Source organism: Typopeltis vanoorti, chromosome 23 (genome assembly GCF_054136105.1).
Source record: "Typopeltis vanoorti isolate ZY-2024b chromosome 23, IOZ_Tvanoo_1.0, whole genome shotgun sequence".
Lineage (NCBI taxonomy): Eukaryota > Metazoa > Arthropoda > Arachnida > Uropygi > Thelyphonidae > Typopeltis > Typopeltis vanoorti.
Window position 1 is genome coordinate 10462011 of NC_143571.1, and position 26678 is coordinate 10488688.

General features: G+C 35.2%; 1 protein-coding gene across 4 annotated transcripts in view; it reads left to right on the forward strand.

Moving 5' to 3' along the window:
• The window catches only part of E(Pc) (Enhancer of Polycomb), a 371838-nt gene that overhangs the window by 253537 nt on the left and 91623 nt on the right, over positions 1 to 26678 (forward strand). For all 4 annotated transcript variants that reach the window (XR_016550343.1, XM_090413189.1, XM_090413191.1 and 1 more), the window contains one exon: positions 15016 to 15177. Coding sequence is in view for 3 of the 4 variants with exons in the window: in XM_090413189.1 (XP_090269315.1) it covers positions 15016 to 15177 (162 nt within the window). In the remaining variant the exon portion in view is untranslated. The remainder of the gene's footprint in view (positions 1 to 15015; positions 15178 to 26678) is intronic.

Genomic DNA, 26678 nt, shown 5'->3' on the forward strand with positions numbered 1-26678 from the left:
TTCTTCTTTTTTCATGTTCTTCTGGCTTTCATATAATAGTGTTTTCAACAGTGTGGGTGGTGTCATACAATTCTGAAAAATAATCAGAATTGCATGACATTGTATACATACAATTGTATGTATTGTCTAGCCCTTTCAAATATGCTTTTTTATCTTTGATATCTTGTCCATTTTAATCTTTCGATATTAGTGTTTTTTTTTTTTTTTTTTTTTTTTTTTTTTTTGTCTAGTGTGAGACTGTTTTGCAGTACTTTCATATTTTGATTGTTTTGGATAGGTCAGAATTACAGACCTATTGTTTTTTGTATCATACTATCTTCTCTTTTCTTTTTATCTCCTTTAATATTTTTTCTGCTTGTTTTATTTACTTCTGTAAGTTCTATTTTATTTTTTTCCTTCACCAATTAGTTGTCTTTTTTTCTCCAACAGATTTTTTGTTTTGTTTTGTTTTGTTTTTTAGTTTTAACATTTTTATCTTTTGCAATTTTATGTATGCTTTCTATGATGATTAGATTTAGATTTTTCTGTATATTATCTATAGATTTCTGTTTTCATTCATGTTATTTCTTTTATTGCGTAATTTTTTTTTTTTTTGGCAATTTCTTCTTGGTATAATGTTTTGTTGGCTACTAATGTATTATTATTTATCTTTACATATTTTATTTTATTCTGTTTCATCCTGAAATTTTTTTCTTCTATTGTTATTTTCCCTCTAACTAACTATATATATAGTGCACTAGCAGGTTTTTTGCATAATAATTTGTTTCAAGAGTTGAGTACTTCACAGATAAAATCCCATAAAGGGACTTCCTGGGTTTTAACTGTAGAAGCATTTGTTATATTTTAGTATAACGAACGCCACATACATTCACTGTTTTGGTTTAGAAATTTTGACTGTTAGCACTTGAACCATTAAGTTTACAAATTAATTGATTGATTAATTAAAGGACTTGATTTTTTTTTAGTAGATTATGTATTTTGCACTTAACTATGCTGATAACTAAAAAAGTGCACAAAAAATGAATGTAATGGGTTTTGCAGTATGCTGGGCAGCCTATTTTTCTACCCACTGCAGGGTGAAGGCCTCTCCCTGCAGTGGGTAGATTGTGGGAGGTTTGGGATCTGCTACTCCCATGGTGACCCAGTCCATATTGGGAGGGGACAATCACAAACATCCATGCCTACGCAGGATTTGAACCTGCATCTTGGCTGCAGAGCGGATACGCTAACCACTCGGCCAACCAGGCCGGCGCAGTATGCTTGCTATATATATATATATATGTGTGTGTGTGTGTGTGTGTGTGTGTGTGTGTGTGTGTGTGTGTGTGTGTGTATGTATTCACCTGGCTCTCTTCTTAATAGTTATGCCTTGCTTATTCTGTTATTTGATTTGTTTCCATACAATAATTTGCAGTTTCACAAAAAACTGTTTAAAATAGCTGACATGTTTTATTATTATTAATATTATTTCATGGGTTAGAATGAAGACGTAGTAGAATGCATTGAAGTCTGTCATTTGCATAATGTTAAGAACAAGCTTTCTAATATGAAGTTTAATATCAATTTTCTTAATGTAATCCAAACAGTGATATATAAGTCTTGAATGATATTTGTTTTCATGTTAAAAGTGATATATATATATATATATATATATAATAACTGCTGTCCTGAGTTGTTGAATTCTCTCTCTCTCTCTCTCTCTCCAACTTAACTCTCAAGCCCACATGTTCAAATGGTTTGAAAAAACTGCCTTATATAATTCTGGTTGTGATATTTTATTTCCTTTTTAGTCTATATATAATATAAAATCTGAAGACTTCTAGTGGGATGCATTTAAGAGTCTCATTTGCATGGAAATTAAGGACTGAACTTCCTGAAGCAAAACTTACTGTCATTTTCCTTAATGTAATCCATGCAGATGTTATCTCTCTCTCTCTCTCTCTATATATATATATATATATATGTATGTATTGAGGAACATTGACTTGGTTGTTTTGATACATTTGTATAAAGAGAATTTAATGACTGAAACCTAGAATAATTGTAAGGTTTTAATGGTATAACACACTACTAGTTTCGGCTTTTGACAGCCTTTGACAGGTGTCTTTTAAAAATAGGAAACAGCATTAAAAACACTGAAGCTTAAAAAAAGCTGAGAAACACAGGAAAAAATTGCAGTACATAATTAACATGAAAAAATGTTGTAGTTACATTTATGTTGTTTTTATTACAATTTTTTTTTTTATTACAATGTTTCCTATTTTTAAAAGACACCTGTCAAAGGCTGTCAAAAGCCGAAACTAGTAGTATGTTATACCATTAAAACCTTACAATTATTCTCGGTTTCAGTCATTAAATTCTCTTTATACAAATATATATATATATATATATTTCTGCACCAAATGAAAGGCTCTTCTGCCTACTGAGAGTGAAATGGGGGATGCTGTTCCACAGAATTCAGTTCAGGTAGAAGGAATGAAAAATGGCCGAGAGTACTAGGTTCAGTAAGTATGCAGTTCGACTGTAAAGGGATGTCAAGCAATTGTTGCTCAAGTTCCTGTAGATCTGGCAGAAATGTGAGGCATAATGGATGCTAGAATGTTCTGCTGAACAGTGGCCTTGGAATTATCTATAGAAGAGAGACTATGCAGACAGTGGTCTTTTATGAAAAAGTGGTTGAAGAGTGTCTAAAAGAAGTGGCATTAATTAACCTGACTGCCTTTTTCTAAACAGCATCAAGAATTTTTAGGGAGTCTTAAGTGCACCACCACCCCAAACATGACAGCAGTATTCCAGTGTTGTTTGGATTTGGGATTTATACAGAGTGAGTAACTGTTCAGCAGAGAAGTACCATCCTGAACAGAAAAGGATGTCAATTTTATTTTATTTTATTTTTTAATTTGATGATGCTATAGAAGTACTATGATTTTGCCAGGAAAGATTTGGAGTAAGACTCATTCCAAAATAGCAAATTTGGTCTTGATTGTTGACTGAGCATTATCAAAACTAAGTGGAGAAGATATGAGGTCTTTTATGGAAGCATTGAAGTTGACTAAGTTGCTTTCATTCCAATCAAGGATACTATGGAGATCAGTGTTCAGGCCACTTCTTACAGATGGTCTTGAAGCTTGAGATGTTTGAGCACTGCAAGGCTTGTCATATGAAGTAAGATGAGTGGAGTGTGCTATCATAAGCAAAATTATGAATAGGGTTTTGTTACACCTGATATCTTAGGAATATAGTATTCTCAGCTATCATGGTGTAACATGAAGAATAAATATCACAAATTAAAACCCCTGCATAAAAAAATGAATTATTTAATGGAAAATTTCTTGCATCCAGTAATATGTATAAAACGTAAGGGTTGTTGTTAAAGTAGCTGATAAAGGAAGGAATGTATTAATATTGTAATATGACTTAAAATAAGGAATTCTAACTAAATAAGTAGCTAACAAAGGAAAGTATAGATTAATATTGTAATACGATTAAAAATGAGAGAGTTAAGTAAATAAGTAGAAATGGGTGAGTCATAAAATACGTTATGTGAGAGATTAAGTTATTAAGTAGAATTCATAGAAAAAGTTTGAAAGGGGATTAAGTCAGGCTAGCACAAGAAAAGCAAAGCTATCGCTTAGGGCCGATCCCCGGATTGAAACATTGAGAACGGGCTTGCCGATCAAATGACGTTTGGCGAGAAAACACCACCCTAATTGGTCGATGATTAAAAAACAAGTAGAAGGAGGAGAAAGAAAGTAAGAAAAGGTGCCGTTAGGGGAGCAGCTATAAAAGGGTTGGTAACCCCCTGGGGGGCACTTTTTTTTGGATAGTCGCTTTGGCCTTGGAGTTTGGTTTTGGTTCCGGTGGAGTTCACGGGGTTTTCCTGAGTGGCGACAGGGGTGATATCTCCTCGTCACAACACGGAAACGAAAGTGAGCGGGATTTCAATTCCCGTTTTCCCGAGTAGGAAGCAAAGGAAAAATTGCCGTAGAGTCCTAGAAAAGGAGGGATCTTCTTCGTTTCGACACTAGTGATAACTACGCAAAGCAGAAAACTGTAAAGAGATCGATGTCCTCGTTGCTAATAGTAGAGCAAATATATGTGTGTTAAAGTATTCCAGAGTTACGAGAAGTTATAACAGAGGTTCGTTAGAAGAAGGATAAAGGCCCATATGAAAAGCTCAAGAAAGGTACTGTAAATCATAACCTATGTTAGCTAGAAATTTGTCTGTGAAAAGTTTCGTGATTCCAATACAGATCTGTTGAAGTTATACTAGGACTTTAGTATATGATAGAATGTGTTATGTGTAGATTGACTAGTGTTAAAGATTTGTGAATGATTAAGAGTCCTAAGGTATTTTTGCATGTCTATTATATTGCACAAGATATTTAAATGACATATTTCTGTGTTAGTGCAAATAACGATATAACGGAATAGTGTGAATTAAGTAATTACGTATCCTAAGAATTGAATGCCTAATGTAATGTATAAAATAATTGAAATGTCACAAGTATGTGTTAGCAGTGAATGATTTGTTAATCTACTTCAGTATGAATAATCAGATAGTGTGAATTGATCTAATTTGTTCACATCAGGTGAATTTATGAATTAATGTGTATGGCGGCATAATCACAAATAGCCATATTGCTTGTAATAATTTAATGTTAGTCTATAAGTATTTTAGTTTAGTATTTGAATTGTACCATGTTTAGAAACTTCATAAACCTTTTGTTTAGTGATAAAAGAGTTGTCTGATGTTGCTAATCCAATGCACCGCTTAAAATCATCGTACCTAATCACGCGGGAAAATTTAATGTTGAGGAAAGAGACTAAGAGTCACGACTGCAATAATATTTAAATACTAAGAGATATATTCGAGATTGACTTTCTCCCTATGTATGACAACATAAATGGTGCAGTTGATAACCACTTGAAAATATTGTACTTAGTCACGCGGAAAATTTAAGTTGAGAATCGAGTTAAGTGCCACGACTGCAATAGTTACACTTTCAGATATATTTGAGTTCTTTCTCCTTGTTTATGTATGTAATATCCTAAACTAAATATCCCAAAAGGCGCAGTATAAATACAAATATTAGGGGCACTACGGGGAGCAATAACTTGGATATTGGTATAAGTTTTGGTAAAATCTCGGGCATAGAAGTTAGAAGAATATAGATAAAAGGAATTCATAAGATTAGAGTAGAAATCGTAAATTGGGACACAACAGTTTGCAGGCAATGAGAGGAAGTTGTTTGTATAAATCAGGAAGAAGGTGGGTGAAAAAAGTCTGCAGAGAGAATATCATCCACCATTATATGAAGAGATTGATCAGAGAGAAAAGTGGCATTCTTTTTACACAAGGATAAAGACAGCAGTCCAAGTGATGGTAATTTGTCAAGACAACCTCATTGCCAGACCCTCAAAAGGCTTGGAGATGTCAAGAGTAATGACACAAGTTTCTTTAAACCCATTCCATGGAAAGGATACAAAGATGTGTGACATAGGCTAGGAAATCACCTGTGAATCTAGAGTGGCAAAATCCAATAATGCTGCTCACTAATTAGATAGCAGTTCTCAAGGTGTTGAAGAAGCTGACTCTTGATAACCTTCTCTTTTACTTTAGACAAAATCGATGTGAAAGTAATAGGTCAAGAGCTTGATAGTAAACATTTAATTTGGGAACTGGTATATTAGCTTTTTTTCCATGCTGAAGGGTGCATGCCAGCTGAGTACAGTTTAATAAATAGATAACAGAGAGTAGGTGTTAGAACAGGAGCACATCTCTTGAGCACAATTGGTGGGATTCCATCAGCACTTGGCTACCTTTGTGGTGTCCAAATTATTGAATGTGCTTCTGATGTCTTTCTGGCAGACAGTCATAGGAGATGTGAGATGTAATGTTCTAGGCAATGAAGAAGGTGATTTGCCATGAACATCTGTGTAGGAGTTGGAAGAAAAGAATGAACCCAGTCTTGTCTTTAGGTGATGTTACAATGCTACTGTTAGAGTGACATAAAGGAGGTAGCACTGATGGACAAAAGTTATGCTCAACAGCTTTGGCGAGGAACCAGAAGGCGTGACTGCAGTGGCACAAGCAGTGAGTTTTTGTACACTTATCTTTGTCGAATTCAGATTTTGCCCTTTTAATGGTTATGTAGGCTATGAACGAAGCTGGTGTTTTAGTCTCAAGCCACTTGTGAAAGACTATTTGCTTTTCTTGGACAGCCCTGATGTCCTGGCACACTTCTCGGAGAACCATGGTTTAGATATGGATCGGGAAATTTGAACAGAGTGAAGAATAGCAGTTTCCATTCCAAAATGGATTATTTCTGTAAAAAGATCACAACAGATATCTGGATCTGAAGAATGAAAACAGTCTGAAAAGGAGTAAAAGCCATGTAAGTCCTCCCACTTGGCATTGTTGTAATGCTAAACACATGAGGTTGTGAATGGTTGAAGGGAAGATATTCCACCAGAGATGAAACTTGGATGAAGTTGTGGTCTGAATTACTAAGTGGTGCAGTCACTTGAACAGAGTACATATAAGGAGAACTAATTAAGAAGAGATCCAGATTGTTGGGAATTCTGGTAGGGAGATGAACGATTTTATTTTTTTTAAGTCATTGCTTACAGCAAAAATCTTTGCCTCCTGACCATGCTTCCAGCTTGGTCAGTGAAATTCGCAAAAGGGAGCTACTTAGAATTGAGGAAGTACACTTATATAGTTAAGATGAGCTGTGGTCAATTTAGTAGAAATTTCAGGTTCAGTCAAGAAACAGAACATCAGATTTGATTTAGTAGAAATTTGAGGTTAGTCATAACCTCAAATTTCTACTAAATCTTATTTCTGGTTATTCTGGTTATTTTTCCTTTAATAATAAGTTGTATCAACAAATTGAAGGAACAGCAATGGGCAACCCTCTTTCTCCTGTTATCTCCAATTTCTTTATGGAACATTTTGAACAACGTATCTTTGACAACATTTCTCCCAGACCTACTCATTGATTCAGATATGTCGATGACGTTTTTGCTATATGGAATGGCTCTTCGAATGAACTTCAGCAATTTCTCTAAGTTAAAAAACTAGGTTAAAAATTTCAAAAATAAAATTTCAGATCTTCATTTGGACGTTTCTGATATCATGATCAGTTTAGATGTTGTTTCTTTATTTACAAATGTGCCTCTTTCTGAAAGCATTGAATTACTACAACAGGAATTTTCTTCAGACATTGTAAACGTATTTGATTTCGCAATACATTCTGGTTATTTTTCCTTTAAAAATAAGTTGTATCAACAAATTGAAGGAACAGCAATGGGCAATCCTCTTTCTCCTGCTATCTGCAATTTCTTTATGGAACATTTTGAACAACGTATCTTTGACAACATTTCTCCCAGACCTACTCATTGGTTCAGATATGTCGATGACATTTTTGCTGTATGGAATGGCTCTTCGGATGAAGTTCAACAATTTCTCACTAAGTTAAACGCATTTCATCCTAGGATCAAGTTTACCCTAGAAGTGGAATCAAATAAGCAGTTAGCCTTTTTAGATCTTCTAATTCTTCGTCAACCAGGTGGTAACCTACATTTCTCAGTTTATAGAAAGAAGACTCATACAGGCCATTATATCCATGCGGAATCTCATCACCATCCCAGGCAAAAGGCAGGAACTATTAAAACACTGGTTCATCGGGCCCACTCCTTTTGTTCTTCAGACGATCTTTTACAAAAAGAACTACAATATATAACTTCTTCCTTTCTATCTAAATGGTTATAAGAATTGCTTCATTAAAAGAACTTTGAGTAGTTTTAATGTCTTCCTCTTCAAACATAGAAGAAATAACGCGCATTACTATCCCTTATGTACAAGGCATCAGTGAACATATAGTAAAAGTTTTAAAACCACTGAATATTTTTGTTGCCTTTCGACTGTTTAGAAAAATCTCCACCTTTCTCACTTCTCCTAAGGACAAGCTTCCACATCTTAATCATCCAGGTGTCTACCAGATTCCGTTCTCTTGTGGATTATCTTATTTCGGACAAACGGGAAGATCTGCTTCTATTCGGCTAGAAGAACACCAATCTTATATTGAATACTTTAAACCTGAAAAGTCTGGACTTGCAGAACGTGCCATCTTCAGTAGACACAGAGTTCATTGGAGAAAGACAAGAGTTCTTCACAAAAGTCAGTTTCTCATGGAACGCCTTTATAAAGAAACATGTGAAACTCTACTTCATTCTCCTAACTTAAACAGATCTGACGGCTTACATCTATCCCCTTTATGGGAGATAGTACTTTACAAATCAGCTAATCTTTTCTAACTTTTTATTATATTATTTATTTATTTTTTATTTTTTTAGGAAATTTATTGACCTTTTTAGTTATCTTACACCAGCTACTTAGGTGGCGCTTTTTGGAATTGTTTAGTTATTGTTTAATTTGGAATTGTGGTGTGTGGCAGAATGAAGGGTGAAGTACTGGACGTGGGTAGAAGGAACGACAGGATCATGCGAATGAAATTGGGTCTTGGAGAAGAGCGGGTGGTCGTATTATGTGTATATGCCCCGCAAGTTAGTTGTACAGCAGAGGGAAAAGATGAGTTCTGGAACGTGTTAGATGAAGAAATGAGGGAATTGAGATGGTGAATGTCGGAGGAGACTTGAACGGGCACATAGGAAGACAGAATAGAGACTGTGAAAGGGTGCATGGTTGCCACGGAGTGGGAATGATGAACCAGGAAGGAGAGAGGGTTGTGGACTTTGCAGTAGCGTTTGATCTGGCAATTGTGAACTCGTTTTTCTTCAAGAGGGAAGAACATTTGATAACATTTAGAAGTGGTAACAACAGCTCACAAATTGACTACATTTTGACTAGAAGAAAACATCTTAAGGTTGTGACAAATTGTAAAGTAATTCCAAAAGATCAAGTAGCACAACAACACCGACTGCTGTGCGCAGACTTTAAAATAAGATTGAAGATAAGAACTTCTGGTTGCCATGGGATGAAGACAATTAAGTGGTTTCGCTTAAAAGAGGAGAGTGTGAGGAATCGTTTTAGGGAGAGAGTGTTAGAGAGGATTTCGGATGGACTGGAAAGTGTACAAGATTGGTGGAAACATAATTCAAAAGTAATCCTGAGCTGTGCAATCGAGGTGCTTGGTGAGACATTTGGAAAGATTAGAGAGCAGAAGGAGGGTTGGTGGTGGAATAATGATGTACAAGTGGCAGTGACAGCTAAGAGGAAGGCAAAGCAGAAGTGGGATGAGTCAAGAGTGGAAGAGGACAGAGAGGTGTACAAAGAGAGAAAGCAAGAAGCCAAGAGAGTTGTGGCACAGGCGAAGGCCATGGCATATCAAGATCTGTATGATCAATTAGAAACAAAGGAAGGACAGAGAAAAATTTACCAACTAGCGAAATGTAGAAATAAAGCAGCTAAGGACATCTTACATGTGAGGCAGATCAAAGATGCTGAAGGAAGAGTATTATGGAGGGATGTGGACATAAGAAACAGATGGAAAATATACTTTGAGGGACTTTTGAATGAGGAAAATGCAAGGACTCACAGAGGAGATGGGCAGCCTTCTGAGGGGATGGTGCAGAACATCAGTAGAATGGAAGTGACGGAGGCCATGAAGAGGATGAGGAATGGAAAAGCGGTGGGCCCTGACAGAATTCCAGTGGAGGCACGGAAGGCACTGGGGGAAGAGGGAATTGACCTGCTGTGGGACCTGTTCATGAAAGTTTGCCAACAGGAAAATATACCCGAGGAATGGAGGGAGAGTACTCTTGTTCCCATCTACAAGGGTAAAGGGGATGCACAAGACTGTAAAAATTACAGAGGAATAAAGTTGATGTCCCACACAATGAAGATCCTAGAAAGGGTTCTTGATGGTAGATTGAGGGAGGAGGTGGAGATTGCAAAGGAACAATTTGGCTTCATGCCTGGTAGATCAACAACAGATGCTATCTTTGGGTTACGACAGATGATGGAAAAATATCGAGAGAAACAAAGGGAGCTACATCTGGTATTTATTGATCTGGAGAAAGCATACTATAGAGTGCCAAGGCAAGAAGTCTGGAGGTGTCTGAGGGAGAAGAAGGTGCCGGAGAAATATGTCAGGTTGGTGCGGGAAATGTACAGAAATGTGAAGACAAGTGTTCGGACCTGTTTGGGACAGACAGAAAGTTTTCAAGTAACAGTTGGCTTACATCAAGGGCCAGCATTAAGTCCGTTTCTGTTTAATATTGTGATGGAGGTGGTAACAGAGGAGGTGAGAGAAGATGCACCTTGGACAATGTTGTATGCAGATGACATCTTGCTGTGTGTAGATTCAAGAGAAGAAGCGGAAACTAAACTGGAAAGATGGAGAAAAGTACTGGAAGAGAGAGGTATGAGACTGAGCAGAAGTAAGACAGAGTATATGTGTTGCGCAGTGGGCGGTGGCCAGAAGATAGATCTGGAGCTGGAAGGAAATGTCATCAGGAAGGTGAGAGACTTTAGATACTTAGGTTCAACAGTGGAAGAAGATGGAGGAGCTGAGAAGGGAGTGGGATGCAGGATACAAGCGGGTTGGAGGAACTGGAGGGAGATGGCTGGAGTGTTATGCGATAAGAGGGTGCCGATCAATCTGAAAGGCAAAATTTATAGGACAGTAGTGAGGCCAGCTATGACATATGCTATAGAAACTGTGGCCCTGAGGAAAAATAACATCAGCAGGATGTAAGTAGCAGAGATGAGAATGCTTAGGTGGATGTGCGGTGTGACCAGAAAGGATCATCTGAGAAATGACTATGTCAGGGGAACAGTGAAAGTTACGAACTTAGGAGCGAAAATACAGGAGGCAAGGTTGAGATGGTTTGGTCATGTGATGAGGAGGGAGGACGAATATGTGGGAAGAAGGGTCATGTAGATGGATGTGCAAGGAAGGCGGAAGCGTGGGCGTCCAAAGAAGAGATGGAGGGAGCTGGTAGAAGAGGACTTGAAGATGAAGAACTTGGATGTGGTGACAGCCCAAGACAGGAAGGTGTGGAGGAGACTCATAACAAACAGTGACCCCACTTAAGTGGGAGAAGCTGTAGAAGAAGAGAAGAGTTATTGTTTAATTTGAGCTTAATGTACTGAAGATGCCTGTGACACACAGGCGAAAATTATACTATTAAATAATCTTTGTACGTGAGTTTTTTCCATTATTAATTTTTTATTGAGGTTAGTCAGAAACAGAACATCAGGTTTGGATGACTGAAGATGATGATGCACATCATTTAAGTTACTGTTGATGCCACGAATATTGGTAAAGTGACTGAAAGATTTTGAATTTTGGATGGAGGTTTATTAGTTTAATCATAGTCACACCATATTTATTTAGACTTAGTTTCATGTTTAATGTTATAAAAGGTGAAGAGAAAAAGAGAAGGGAAACATGGTGGGAGAAAATACGTTTGAACATATCATCTATACAGAGATCATCTAGTATCCAAACCACACCATTACACAGGCTTCTTCCAGGCACAGCTGTCAATGTGGTTGACAGAGAGAGAGAGAGAGAGAGATTACGTGTGTGATAGGAATCCTCTTAAAACACACAATGCTGTCTGATAAAGTCCCATACACTAACTGTTAGTTAGCCTGTGGTCAGCCTATGTAATTTATTAATTATGTCCTAATTTGACATATAGCAACATAAGACTTAATAAATTACATAAAATGGATTTAACTCATAAATTTTTTTTTTATTATGAAATTTTGCCTTAGTATTAAAGGTAAAAATATAAATAGAAACAAAGGATTTAAACTATCCCTCTTATGGGAAATAGCCTTTCTTCACGAATTCCAAAATTAGCTTTGTTTATTTATTTATTTTATTTTTCTTATTAAAGATATTTTTTATTAGAACCTTAATATAATTAGACCATAATGCTCTGCATTATGTATGTACAGTTCGCAAAATTCATTGTTGAATATACTGATTTCTGTTCTTTTTTAATTTGAAAGTCATACTGAAGATGCTCTTGATACTAGAGCAAAAATATTATACTAATATATATATATATATATAAATATATTTTCAGAATTCATTTTTACTCGGTTGGAATATTATGAAAAAACCTTTAATGACTAATACTGAGAGATAAAAAGATGACAAGATATATTTATAAAGATACTACTAGTTTACTAGTTTCATTGAACAGATCAGCATCCTCAGGTATCGCAATCAAAGAAATATATAAAAAATTATAGAGACTTAAAATTGTAATAACAGAACAAGTATAAAAAGACAGTAGCGTGTTTGAAAAACAAATGTGAGTATGAGTTCCAAACTAAGAAGACCTATCACGAAACACGTTTTTCTCATTCTCTAGACAGTTCATCTTGGAACTATTTAAAAGAAATTAGCACTCTTAAAGCTTCTAAAATACAGAATTTAAATAAAATCAAACTCATTAGAAAATATGATTCTCTTAAATATAATCAAGATAGCAAAACTTCTCATTTTGACTCTACCTATTTAAAAAAAGTTGTCATTGATAAGTCTTCCCATCAATTATCTTTGGCAGAAGAAAGCATACTTGCTAAAGGTCTCAACTTTGTCACTGCTCCTACACCCATCCCTAAAGAACATCTCTTAACAAAAATAGAAAAGGCAGCTTCTTTATTACCAAACAAAGAAGCTAACCTCCTCCGTATGAAAGCAATTTTCTTTATAAATAAAGCTAGACCTCCACCTGACAACATTTCTTACTCTGAAAGGAGAGCTATCAAGTCCTTGAAAGATAATAGTAACATAATTATCCTTCCAGCAGACAAAGGGAATGCAACTGTCATCTTAAACAAGTCTGATTACTATAATAAAATCTTGGAACTTTTAAATAGTGATACTTACTCAGAAATTGCTAGTGACCCTATGATGGAACTAATAATTTGTTAAAAACCACCTTAGAATTACAAAGAAACATTTGGCTTTCTCTTAGGTCACTTCATCCCTTAATACCTCGACTGTATGGTCTCCCCAAGATTCACAAAACTAACTGCCCACTCAGACCTATAGTTGAGGGCATACACTCTCCTACTTATAATCTCTCCAAATACCTCGCGAGTTTTCTAAGAAATCACTCTGGAATTTCCTCTTCACATATTAAAAACTCTGCAGATTTTGTTTCTAAAATCAAGGACATCAAACTTAATAAAACAGATTTAATGGCCAGTTTTGATATTGTTTCTCTCTTTACAAATGTACCTGCTCAAGAAGTCCTCGATCTTCTCAAGAACAAATTATCAAAAAAACTCTTTGCTCTTCTCTCCCATTGCATAAAGTCAGGATTCTTCAAATATGATAATAAGATCTACTTACAAAACTCAGGTCTGGCTATGGGCAGCCCACTCTCTCCGATTCTCGCGGATATATTTCTCAACGATTTTGAAGAAAAAGCCATTAACTCCTTTCACTTTAACCAAAAGGCTGGTACCGCTATATTGATGATATTTTCCTCATCTGGGAAGACGGTGTCAATAATCTCTATTTATTTTTAGACCACCTAAACAAGTGCCATGAAAAAATCTCTTTCACCTTCGAACTGGAATCAGATGACTGCCTTCCCTTTTTAGATCAAACTTACCAGATGTGCTGAGAGCATTAAAATCTCAATTTTTAGAAAGCCTACTCATACTGATAGATACCTTCATGCTTCCTCCCATCACTATCTGCCACAAAAATGTGGTATTATTTCCACCTTAGCTCACCAAGCCAAATCATTACTTACAGAAAAAACAGAAATTGAAAATGAACTCTTTTTTTCTTAAAAAAACTTTTATCAACAATGGTAAATTGACAAAGAAATTGACAAATTTCTTTCCCCCAGGCACTCAACTACTTCTGAAGATCCCTTTTCCCCAAGAGCCTTCATCTCCTTGCCTTACATCAGCTCTCTTTCACCAAAACTGGCCAAGATTCTCAAGAAATTTAACTTCAAAACTAGCTTCACTATGCTTCCAAAACTTCATTCATTACTTAGCAAACATAAACAGAAACATCTTCCTACTCAGTTTCCAGGAGTGTACAAGATTTTGTGTGATTGTGGAAAGCCATACTATGGGCAGACTGCCAAATCCATCCTTCTACGTTTGGATGAACACTGTAGAGATATCTCCTATAACAGGACTAGAGCTAGCGCTCTCTCTCTCTCTCTAGCCATGTTCTCTTTTCAGCTAACTCAGACGAAGGCCGCCAACACTGTAAACTGGACTCAAACGTCTAACATCCATGTGTGCTATGATGAACTCGAAAGAAAGATTGTCGAATCCAGGGAAATTTCTCTAGATTCCTCTCATATCAACAACAGCCTGAATTACAATCCTCTGACGCACACGTTTCTTCTGTTACACTCACGACAGCGCGTAGTATACGTTTGTTTGGAACTCATACTCGCATTTGTTTTTCAAACACGCTACTGTCTTTTTATACTTGTTCTGTTATTACAATTTTAAGTATCTGTAATTTTTTATATATTTCTTTGATTGTGATACATGAGGATGTTGATCTATTCAATGAAACTAGTAGTATCTTTATAAATATATCTTGTCATCTTTTTATCTCTCGGTATTAGTCATTAAAGGTTTTTTTCATCATATATATATCTATATATATAAGTTAAATCTGTTTTATGTTAATTATTAAGTACTGGATCCCTGCAGTGTGTTTGGCATGCTCTTGAAGGGTATCACTCACTTGAAGATAGTTTGTGATACACAAACCAAATTTAAATCATATAACTGTTTAATTTATTGAATTATTTTTACTGTGATTATGTGTTCATTCTGTTTTACATAGAGGACATTATGCACCAAGAAATTGGAAAACTGATTTTTCTTTTTTGACAAATTTTTAAGTAAATTAAAAAAAAAATGTATATTTTTAATAAGAAAGAAAGAAACATTCACATTTCCTCCACACATACACACACACACACACACACACACATATATATATATATATAATACTTTTATTTTTTTTTATATAGCAAGAGGAAGGTGTACCTAGAAAAAAGAGAGAATATACTAAAAGAAAAAACAAACAAGAAAACATGATAACAAAACAGCCTCAAATAACGGCGAGTCAGAGGATAGAAAGAGACATAAGTTATCAAGATGCTATTAGTTCAGAAGATGAAGGACTGTCTCCGGTAATCTTTGTTGTCATCCTTTTTAAGCCACTAATTTTAGGTTACTTTCAGCATTTACTTGAGATTCTTTTTAGTGTCCTGCTTTCATAAATAATATTATTTTATTTTTATTTTATGCTGTAAAGTGCACAATATATATGTTTATTACAGAATTAATAACAATAAGCAAAAGTGCACAATTGATACTTAAATCATTAATATAATTGAATGCCAGTCTGCATTTAGCAGGTTAAATTCTTATTAAAATAAATAAATAAAATGATAATTTTATTTGCAAACTTAATCAAGTTGTAGAAAAATATTTCATATTAGCTTCTTGTTGTGTCATCAATATATGAATTCCAAATTATAGGAATTACAGTAAAAGGTATAATTGCTTGAGTGAAGTCAAAATACAGTTAAGAATTCTGGACTTATGAGTGGATTTATGGCTATATATAATATAGAACAAAGATTCTAAGAATTATAGAGGAATTACTGAGTGTTACTATGCATACTTACATAAATATTTCCTGGGGAAAGATCATGCAAATATAATAAGGATCTCTGTTTTAGATTTGTTGAACTTGAAAAAGTGCATGGTAAAGTACCAAGATATAGTATATAACACTAAATTGGTATATAAGTAGAATATGATAAGTATGTTGGTTTTTTTCGACTAAAAACGAATTAACAAAAATAGCTAACACTGGGTTTATAGGTCATAATAATTATTTAATTAAATCTACCATTGAATGGGACAAGAACTCATGCCTTACACAGAAGACAACTTCAGCACCTGCAACATCAAAGAGGCTACAATGGTAATCTTCTCACAAGGCGCTCTCAACAGAAACCAAAGAATGATTTTTATGTGATGCTTGGAAGGTACTTATTAGATCTTTCAACACATCGGACTTTAATTTTTCTTCAAACTATCATGCACACCTGCTGAACAATGACTGACCCATGCCAGCTTCCACGCTCCATGTGTTTCTGTTTTTACTTTTATTTTTGTCTAACTCAGAAGAAGCCACTAGCATATATTGTAAAACTAGTGGGTTTAATTAAATAACTATTACAACCTATAACCCAGTGTTAATTATTTTTGTATAAACAGAATAGTTATACCATACAGACAATTTAATTTTGATCCATAACATATACTCAAATGCCAAGTAAGCAGTTAGAACTGAAAGGTGCATAGAAAGATAGAATGATGTTATATCAGGTTTATGCTATATTTATTATTATTTCTGTTTGGTTTAACATAAAGAAATAATATTTCTTTACTTTGCATAATGCCATCTGTTTAAAGTAAAGAAATATTATTTCTTTACTTTAAACATTACTTTTATTAATTACTTAAATAAATTTGCTGCAAGTCTTTAAACATCTTTAGCCAAATTAAATAATTCTGTGGCTAATTTTGTGTGAAAATTAGCAGTAAAAAAACACAACTCTGAAAATATGCAGGGAAACATCTGCATTTTCAGCATTAAATCTATGTAATAATCAATTATTCTTGACAAAAAAATATTGTCATTGTTTTCATCCTTATTTTTCCCGAGCATTGGCATACAAAAGTTTTTTTGTGAAGTATCTTCATGATGTATTTCTATGAAGTGTCTTTATGGGGTCACAGCTAGATAACTGGGGGGGGGGGGGGTTTCCACATAGCCTTTTAAGGAATGTTGAGAACAGACTGAGGCTTTTGATCTAATATCCAATTCTTGCCTTTATCCATCCCATTAGTAGCTATCTGCCTGAATATTGAACAAATGAGGTCAGGCTGGCAATTTGGGATTTGGTTGACAAGTTTATGCAGTATTGTCTTAAACTGGAAACAAACACGATGGCACAACACAATAAAATTTCATGCAGGCTGGGATGTTGCTTAGTTAAACAAGGTTAAACTCTGCTCTGCTTTTCAGAGGAAAAGCAGAGCAAAGCTCACCATCAGCAGCATTCAAGATAGGTTGCATCAGCAAAAGGAGTATCAATGGAAGAGAAATAGAACTAGCAGAAGATTAAGAGAGGCACTATATTACCAAAACAGAGAAGACACAAATAGGTAAGATTCTTCTAAAATTGTTAAATTATAAGATGTTATATTCATGCAAAAAAGATCAAGGAAAAGAATAGCTACATTATTTAACACTAAACACGATAAGCTTCTTGATTGGCAGACAATATCAGAATGATGTGGATAAATATCATAATGAAAATTGGGCAGTGAGACTTATTTTTCCATGTGGTTCCACAAAAATCTTTACTAGGGAAGAAGTGTAAGAATTTTATTATTTTTTTGAGTCATTAGATAAGCAGCTAACATTTAAAAAAAAACAGTTGTTTCTCATATTGCCATTGATGCCAGCTGTTCATTCCCCTGATCTTTCTCAGAATTCTCATATCTGTGGTCTCTAGTCTTTGGTCAAGTGTTTTACTTCTAACCCAGCTCTCAGATCCATAAGTTAAAATTAGCTTAAACACTGTCTTGTATACAGCTAATTTAGCGTTTTGGCTAATCTCTCTCTTGTTCCATATAAATTTATTCAGTTGACTTCCTACCATACCAGCTTTGTTGATTCTGTTGTCTATTTGCATATTTACCTTACAATCCTCACTAAAAATCTTGCCTAAGTAGATGAAATGTTTTACTTGTTCTGTAAGTTCTCCATTCGCAATGCAGTTGATGCATTGCAAATGGAGAACTTACATTGCCTATTTTCATTGTCTTTGTCTTTTTAATGCTGACATTCATGCCATATCTATTACAACAGTTATTCAATTTAGTCATGGAATCTTGCAGACTTATAGCGGATTTATTTAGAAGTATAACATCATCTGCATAAAGCAAAGAGCTGAGATTAACACCTCCAATTTTGATATCAGGTTTAATCCACCTTCCTTCATAATAGGCAATCTAAATGAATTTATAATAGAAAGTGATAAAATAGAAATAATTGAAAGTTATGATTTACTAGGTCTGGAATCAGAAATGATGGTAAATGTGAAGATATAATTGAAAGAGGGGATAGTCATGGAAAAAAGAGCTCTGTTAAACTGACAAAAATTATGAAATATAGAGGTGTGAGTAAGTCCACAAAAGTTAAAATTGTTCAGTGGTGATGTATGGATGTGAAAGTTGGGTTATTAAGAAGAAAGACAGAAAGTGAATTGATTCATTTGAATTATGGGTGTGGAGGAGACTATTAAGAATCCACTGGACTGTAAAAATGACCAATAAGAATGTTTTAGAGAGTATAAAGACAGAATGCTCCTTTGGTGGTGATGATTGCTAAACAGAAGTTGATGTACTTTGGACATATTATGTGAGCTGATGGATCATTGGAAAAGGCAGTTATGTTGGGGAAGATTTGGATGGACAATATATAAGAACTTTCAAACTTGAACTTACAGTTGCTGAAAGAAAGGACAAGAGGCCGAGTGGGATGGAGAGCCTTTGTTCACAAGATCACCAAGAGTCGAAAATGACTGGATGGCACATAACAGTAATAAAAAAACTATAAAAATATAAAACTATAAATATATAAAAATAATTTTTTACTGAAAAATGAAAAGATGTACAATAATTTACAGTGGGTTAGAAAAGTACTAAATTTATAATAAATTTAGTTTAATCCTTTATCCAAGTTTAAGCAAACAAAGTTTGTGCCTGAAGTATCTTCAGGACTGAGGCAACTCATGGTAAAGGTGGACTAAGCTCTCATCACTTGTCTTAGTATCTCCCCTAATGCAAACCACATCTCCTTGCAGATATGTATAATGCTATGCATTAAGGGAAGGCCACTACCCAGACCGGTTTTGACTTTTATTGAGGTCTCGTCAGTGGGAGCCAGACCCAGAGGTGATGATACTAAGGTAGAAGTAATGGAGAAGTCAAATTTACCTATACGAGTTGCCAAAAGGTGACTTACCTTATTATTAAATTACCCTGGATTTAGAGAAAGATGTTGGAAGTTTTTTCCACTTGATTAGACTATAATAAATTTAGTTTAATCCTTTATCCAAGTGTAAGCAAACAAAGTTTGTGCTTGAAGTATCTTTATAATAGGCAAACCCCAACATAACTGCCTTGATTTCTTGTCAGTGGGAGCCAGACCCACAGGTGGTGATACTAAGGTGGAAGTAATGGAGAAGTCATATTTACCTATAAGAGTTTCCAAAAGGTGTTTCACCTTATTGTTAAATTACTCTGGATTTAGAGAAAGATGTTGGAAGTTTTTTCCACTTGGTTTTAAATTTATGGCACTGACTGATTGACTTGAAGAAAGATTTAGCTGTTATGGCTGGAAGACAGGTTAATTGAAATTTAAATATAACGATTATCTAATTTAGAAGTGTTGAACATTTCAGTATTGTTATGCAATTGCCTAAAGTGTGTATATTAAAATATACATATCCACGATTGTAAGCATGTGTCTTATGTGATTAGGTGTACCGTGTATGAACAAGTTTGTTCGATTAAATAAATGTGGCATAATTACACTCATAACACATGAGTACACTGTAGTGATTTTAGCCGGCCTGGTTGGCCGAGTGGTTAGCATATCCAGCCAAAAGGCTGCGGATTCGAATCCCGCCATGGGCATGGATGTTTCTGATTGTTTGTGAATATACTAGTGGTGATGGTGAGCAGTAGATGGAGTTGGTGTAGTTGCAGGTTGTTGTAGTTGGTGGATCGAGTGGTGGAGACAGAGTTGTAGAGTAAGAGCTCTCCCTCGATCAGTCTTTGGACTCCCTGGAGGTGTCACGTAATAATAATAATATCAGTGGCGTCACGTGCTTATTTCGGTTGTGTGTGCTGTCATGGCTTATGCAACCCACGCTATAAAATTCACATGAGCTTGACCTTATGATTGCATTGTTATCGATGTATGAAAGTTTTAAGAGTGTATAGCACATCAATGCTCATCTTAGTTGGTCTAATGCAATTAATTGTAGGATAACTTTTATCAATTAATTGTAACCAAATCTGTGCAAAGCGAGGGACATCATGCTTGTTTTAAGATACTGTATATTAGAAAACAATAATGAAGGAGAATGCTATATTTCATTGGTATATTTAAATTACTCAAAAGTGCAAAATTTGGAAGAGGAGGATGAGGCTTACCTCCTTTGACTACAATACTGTTTCCCATTGTAAATATGAGCAAAAAAGTTATAAATTTATAGAAAATTATATATTAAAAACTTGTCTATATTTTACATAAAAACTTGCCTATCACATTAGTTCACACTTCACGCACACAAAACAAATGAAACTCAGAAAACAAAAATAGCAACTTATGACAAATGACAATGTTCAATTAGATTGGTTGACTTAATAGCCAATCACATCCTCTAGATGCTATTCTCTCATAGCTCACTTTGTCTCACCTTCTGAGTGGTTTAAATTTTAGAATGGTAAGAATTTGACCACTCAGAAGGTGAGACAAGGTAACCTTTTCAAAGGGTTCAAAGGTGTCTGTATTTTCAATGCACACCCAGGCTATTAATGCAAATATGATGCAATGTTTATGCACCAAAAAGTGTCCTCTTCATGTAGTATTAGTGTATTGTTTTACTTTTAAGAATCACGCAAAGTCTGGAAACAATTAGGGGAATTTTTAATGGCAATAAATGCAAATATATAATATCGGTGATATTGTTATTCAGTAGATGAGCACTGCACACCTAGCGACCTGAAATATCCCCTGATATATATATATATATATATAAAGTAAAAGGATGTTAAGAAAATGAAGGTGAGGCAGGAGATAAATTAAGAGTGCATACACACATTCCTAACTATATGTGAGTGTTGACACTGTGTTACATTGGTTTGGTTACAATTGTGATTATTCAGCATATACGTCGGTGGTCTGAAAAGTTCTCGGCCTCAACCATAAATGGCAACACTATCAGCAAGATTTTTTTTTCTAAGTTGGTACATCTGTCATCGATGTGAAATTGCAAATCATTCTCTCGAGTAGTTTTTTTATACAGCTGTCGGAAGCCAAAGTGTTGTCTGTATCCCTTGAAATGGATAAAATTGAGTATCATACATTTATAAAATTCTTTGTAAAAGAAGGTTTAATGCCAAAAGAAATTCATTCGAAGTTCATAAAGTTTATGGGTACTCTTCTCCTTTGTTTTCAACAATTAAGAAATGGACTTCCGAGTTTAAACATGGCCGTACCAGCCTTGAAGATGATCCACATGAAGGACGTCCAAAAAGTGTAACAACACCAGAAATCATTGATCAGTGCATGATATGGTACTGGATGACCAGCGAGTCAAAGAGCATGAAATTGCTGAGAACTATAGGCATTTGAAAAGAATGTGTAGGATACATTTTGCATGAAGAATTGCAAATGAAAAAGCTTTGCACAAGATGGGTGCTGCACAGATCAAAAACGCACTCGCATGAAAATCTCTGAACAGTGCTTGGAGCGTTTTAACAAGAATAAAACTGATTTTGTTCGTCGATTATTACTATGGATGAGACTTGGATTCACCATTACACACCAGAATCCAAACAGCAGTCAAAACAGTGAACAGACGCCGGTTGTTCAGCGCCAAAGAAGACAAGGTCGTGGCATTCGGTGTTTTGGGATACTAAAGGTATTTTGTTCATTAATTATCTTGAAAAAGGTAAAACAAAAACCGGAGAATATTATTCTGATCTTTTAACCAGATCTTTTAGCCGGTTTGAGGAAGAAAAAAAATCATCTTTCATCAGGACAATGCACCAGCCCACAAAGGTGTTTTGTTAAATGGAAAATTAAGGGATCTGCGCTATGTGTTGTTGGCACATCCACCCTGTTCCCCAGATTTGGCTCCCTCAGACTTCTGTCTCTTCCCAAAACTAAAACTCTTCCTCGCTGGTCAGCATTTTTCTTCGAATCATGATTGCAGCTGTAGAGAGGTATTTTGCAGATCTTACTGAGAGCCACTACAGGGACTGGATAATGGTGGTGCTGTAGCATTGCTGGAATAAATATATTGATCTTAACGGAGATTATGTTGAAAAATAAAAATAATTTTGAAATTATAAATTTGTTTTTTCATAGTTAGGCTGAGAACTTTTTAGACCACCCATGTACATAATCTTGCTATAAATAGTGTTAGAATTTACAATTTACAATTCTACCCACAGGGGTAGAATTGTAATTAGGAGAATCCTTAACCCAGTTCTGTTATGTAACTGTGAGCCTGCAACATTTGCATGTTTCAGTATAGAGAAAGAGCGAGAGAGTTGTCTACTAGTTAAACGGGTTAATGTGCAGTGGGGAGATTATGAGAACTGTGTAGCTGTAATTGCACTTCTGAAGGTTGGAATGCAGCTACCTGTTATTTTCATCATGCCAGAAACACTCAGGATGTTTAACACTCAGGACCATAGGATGTTTGTGTATTTGACTATTTATCATTATAATGATACAGAAGATGTATCTAACTACCAAAGAACAGGTTGACCACGCTGTGTTAGGATGCAACAGCTTGTGATGTCATGCCTTTGCCATAATCCTATGAGAATGCAGAAAGTGATGTTGCGATAGACGTATGATGTCACATGCATTAACTGATGACCTGGGGATGAGCCTATCGTCAGTCTACTGGATACTTCCTAACATCACAACTTATGCAGCAGAGGGAGATAAAATCAAAGACACTTCTCTGGCAGTACATGAACAAGAGACACAGAGATATCATCTTCACAAAAGAAGATTTTCACCACTGAAGAGTCATTTAACTGCCAAAATGATTGGGTATATGTTTCAGGTGGTCACACAGCATATGCCATAATACCTAAGATTCGGCAAGGTCATCATCCCATGTCAGTGATGGTTTAATGGAGGATGGCAGGCGTGACTTATTGGAGTATCCAAGTTACATTTCTGTGAGGAAGGGTTAAACCTCTGCCAAAGCATGGTGGAGGGGTTCGACAGATTTCAGCATGGTGTTTTTATACGCCATGCTGAAACCTGTGGTATGGTCCCAGAACAATACCTTGTTTCACTGTAGGCAGTGAACCTTCCAATAAGTAAGTTCACACAAGGTGAGGATTACACAACAGTGATTGGAGGCAGATATGCCCAAACCCCATATCACCATCTGATTGGCCATCTGGAAGTCCTGATCTTAATCCACTGGATTTCAAATTGTGGTTGGAATTTAAGAATAGCATGCAAGAAATGACACCCTAACATCACCAAACTGAAGATGGATTTGGAGCAAGTGCTGGCAATGATCCCATTGGATGTTGTGTGCGCAATCATCAGTGTGTGGCTTTGCAGACATTGGATGTGCATGAAGGCAAAAGAGAGACATTTTGAACATACTGCTAAATAAATGCCTTACATGTGGTTTGTATGTGCTGAAAGTTGTATATGATTTACTGATAGATTAAAGGTTCATGCACTGTTCAGGTTGTAACAGTATTTATGGCTAGACTAGGTATAAAGCTAGTCTGATATGAACACCTAAGTCTTGTTATAGTGAACTAGACCAGTAGGACTTAAACTTTGAATTATCATCTGGATGGTTATTATTATTATTTATTAATTTCTAGAAAGGCTTAAAGTCATATCATTATTGCTTTGAACTTATATCATTAGATCAATAATTTAGCTTAAAAAAAATTGACTTGCCCATTTCTAACAAGACTTACAATATAGTTTTTTGTGGACTCTGATGATTAAAATAATCTCAGTGGTTATTAAAGTCCTGATATTGTCTTAATGTAAGCACTGAAGATCATATTAGTGTGTATAAGATACTGGTTAGTTCAGTGAGAGAGAGAGAGACTAAATACTGAAATGATGCTTTAACTTAGCTATAAATTTAGTTTTTAAAAGATTAGTTTAATCATTCATTTGAATATAGTCATTTTCATTGATTCATGTTCATTTAGTTTTAAAAAAAAATGCTAGTGCCTTTTATTCCCCATGTGGACTGTGGTAAGGCTGTTTTAGCTCTAACTTTTGGAGACTGAGGGGCAGTCAGTCTTCACTGCAACTAATCAGAGAGATAGCTGGCCCAAGACTGTCACTAATTTGTAAATGGCATCTGATGAACAGGCAGACACGTGCCACCATTTTGTGGTCCCTAACCCACAACACAGTATAATGCCTGAAATAGTTTAAGTTCTAGGGTCAGTGTTCTTGAGTTTATAGGATGAAAAAAAATCAGTTTTAGGGATGGTGTATGTGTGTGTGTGTGGGGGGGATTCTTAGGGGACAGTTGACTCAGGAACCAGTCTAAGAACGATAAGAAAAAGTTCCTGTAGTTGAAGACTAGAATCGAACTTAGAATATCTTTCTTTGAGTAGTCTAGCGATATGGGTGCAAACTCCATTTCCACTATACTGGCTTTTTTTCCAGTCACTTCTGTGATTCATACTGTGTGTGATTTGGGATTTCTGATGCAGGCGATCCTGTAGTAAAGTTTATGAAATGTGTAGATTCTTCAATAATTTTAATGGAGGCATGTTATCTTTGAGGTAACTGAGTAAATATTGACAGTTTTGGTGGGGGCTTGAAAAGTGATATGGGTATTTTTTTATTTATTTATTTATTGTCTTGAGAGTATGGAATTGTATGTATTGGGCAAATATTTAGGATGTGCTAATTGTGTAGTGCACATCCACGAAATAGCAATATCACCAATATTATATTTTTGCATAGGCAAAGTGGATATTAGATCCAACATTATTTTAAAGCCAAATGTTTGAAGAAACTGTAAACGTTTTATAAATTGACCAGAGAGCTTATGAGAATACAATCCTCAGCGTCAGAGTTGCCTTAGCAGCTTTCCCTACTTATAAGACATGATTGCTGCCCAAGCGTCCATATATTCGCCTTTTATTAGTGCATTTTTTAAAGGTTTCACTGGCCTGACAGCTGTTTCGAACTTGTTGGTTCTCTTCATAGACAGATGGAAAAGCTTATAAGCTCTTTGGTCAATTTATGACACTTTTATAGTTTCTACAAACATTTGGCTTTGAAATAATGTTGGATCAAACATCTACTTCAGCTGTATAATTTTACATCACTGAAATGAAGCCATATGGCTATTTTTATTAATTACTTTTTACACACTGACGGAGAGTTCACTTATGAAAAATACATTTCTCTGACATTTGATTACCTTAGCTGAACAAGAGTTTTTGCTCTCTTAAGGTTTCTGCCTGGTCTCTGAAGAGAACCAACCAATTCAAGACATCTATCAAGCTAGTGGAACCTTAAAAAAATGCACTAATAAAAACAGTACAGTAACAAGGGTATGAAGCGCCTGTGGCAAGTATCTTACTTGCCCCCCACCCACCCAAAAATGACAAAAATTTTGAAAAATTGAAATGTAACAAGTTAAATTTTACTAAATGCAATATGTTAAATACTTACTATTAACCCCATCAAAATGAGTTGCAGTGTGTTGCAGAATTTGTGTGTCTAAAGCGGCGTATTGCCGAAATTTAAAAACACAATATAAAATAGCAGACTTTTATATCTGTTTATTTATTTTTATTTTTTACGTTTTGTGCCCCAAACCTAATTGCGCCCGTGGCGGGCGCCTCTTTCGCCACACCTTCGTTACGGCACTGAATAAAAGGCAAATATATGGACACTTGGCTAGCGCTCTTGTCTTTCAAATGCTGCAAGCTAAGGCAACTTCCATGCTGAGGATTGTATTCTCATAAGCTCTCTGGCCAATTTACGAAACTTTTATAGTTTCTACAAAAATTCAGCTTTGAAATATTGTTTGATCTAATATCTACATTGCCTATCTAATTTTACATTGATGAAATGAAGCCATTGTAATAATTATTATTATGTCGAACTGCGCCATTTGTAATGTTTTATATACGTATATTTATGTTTGTTTAAGTGTATAACTTTTTACTTCAATGTATTTCCCTTCTTGTTTCGTTATTTTCGTGTCTGCTTGAGCTAATATAAAAATGCCTCTATGCTCTTATCTTAAGCTCACTTTAATACTATTATCCTATTTCAGTCCGTTCGTAATTTATTTTTGTTAACAACTATGCCATTAAGGATTTGTCTAAAAGAATTTTTATTTCTTTTACATACATGAGAATAATTTAGCTAAGCACGTATAATAACCTTAAATCAATCTTTGTCTCAAGCAATTCCGAATTACTCAGTCGTGGTGGTTACTTCACTTTGGTTACACAGGTTCATTTATTTTTTATGAGATGGTACATTGGCTAACAAAGATCAGGCAAGCTATTAACAAAACCAATCATGTTTATTTTAACTAAAACAGTTAATATACAAAGGTAATTGGACATTTCACGTGCCTGACTCTCCACATATTCAGTAAGATAATTCACTTAAGGTACTAAACAAAGAAACCTTTTACACTCAACTTAGTAGACACGTGGATGGATTTTTAACAAACATATCCCTGCTCTCTGTTGTATTAATATAAGGCAAATTATATTATATACGTTCTAAGCATTATGTAACACAAGCACTATTCAAGTTTACAGT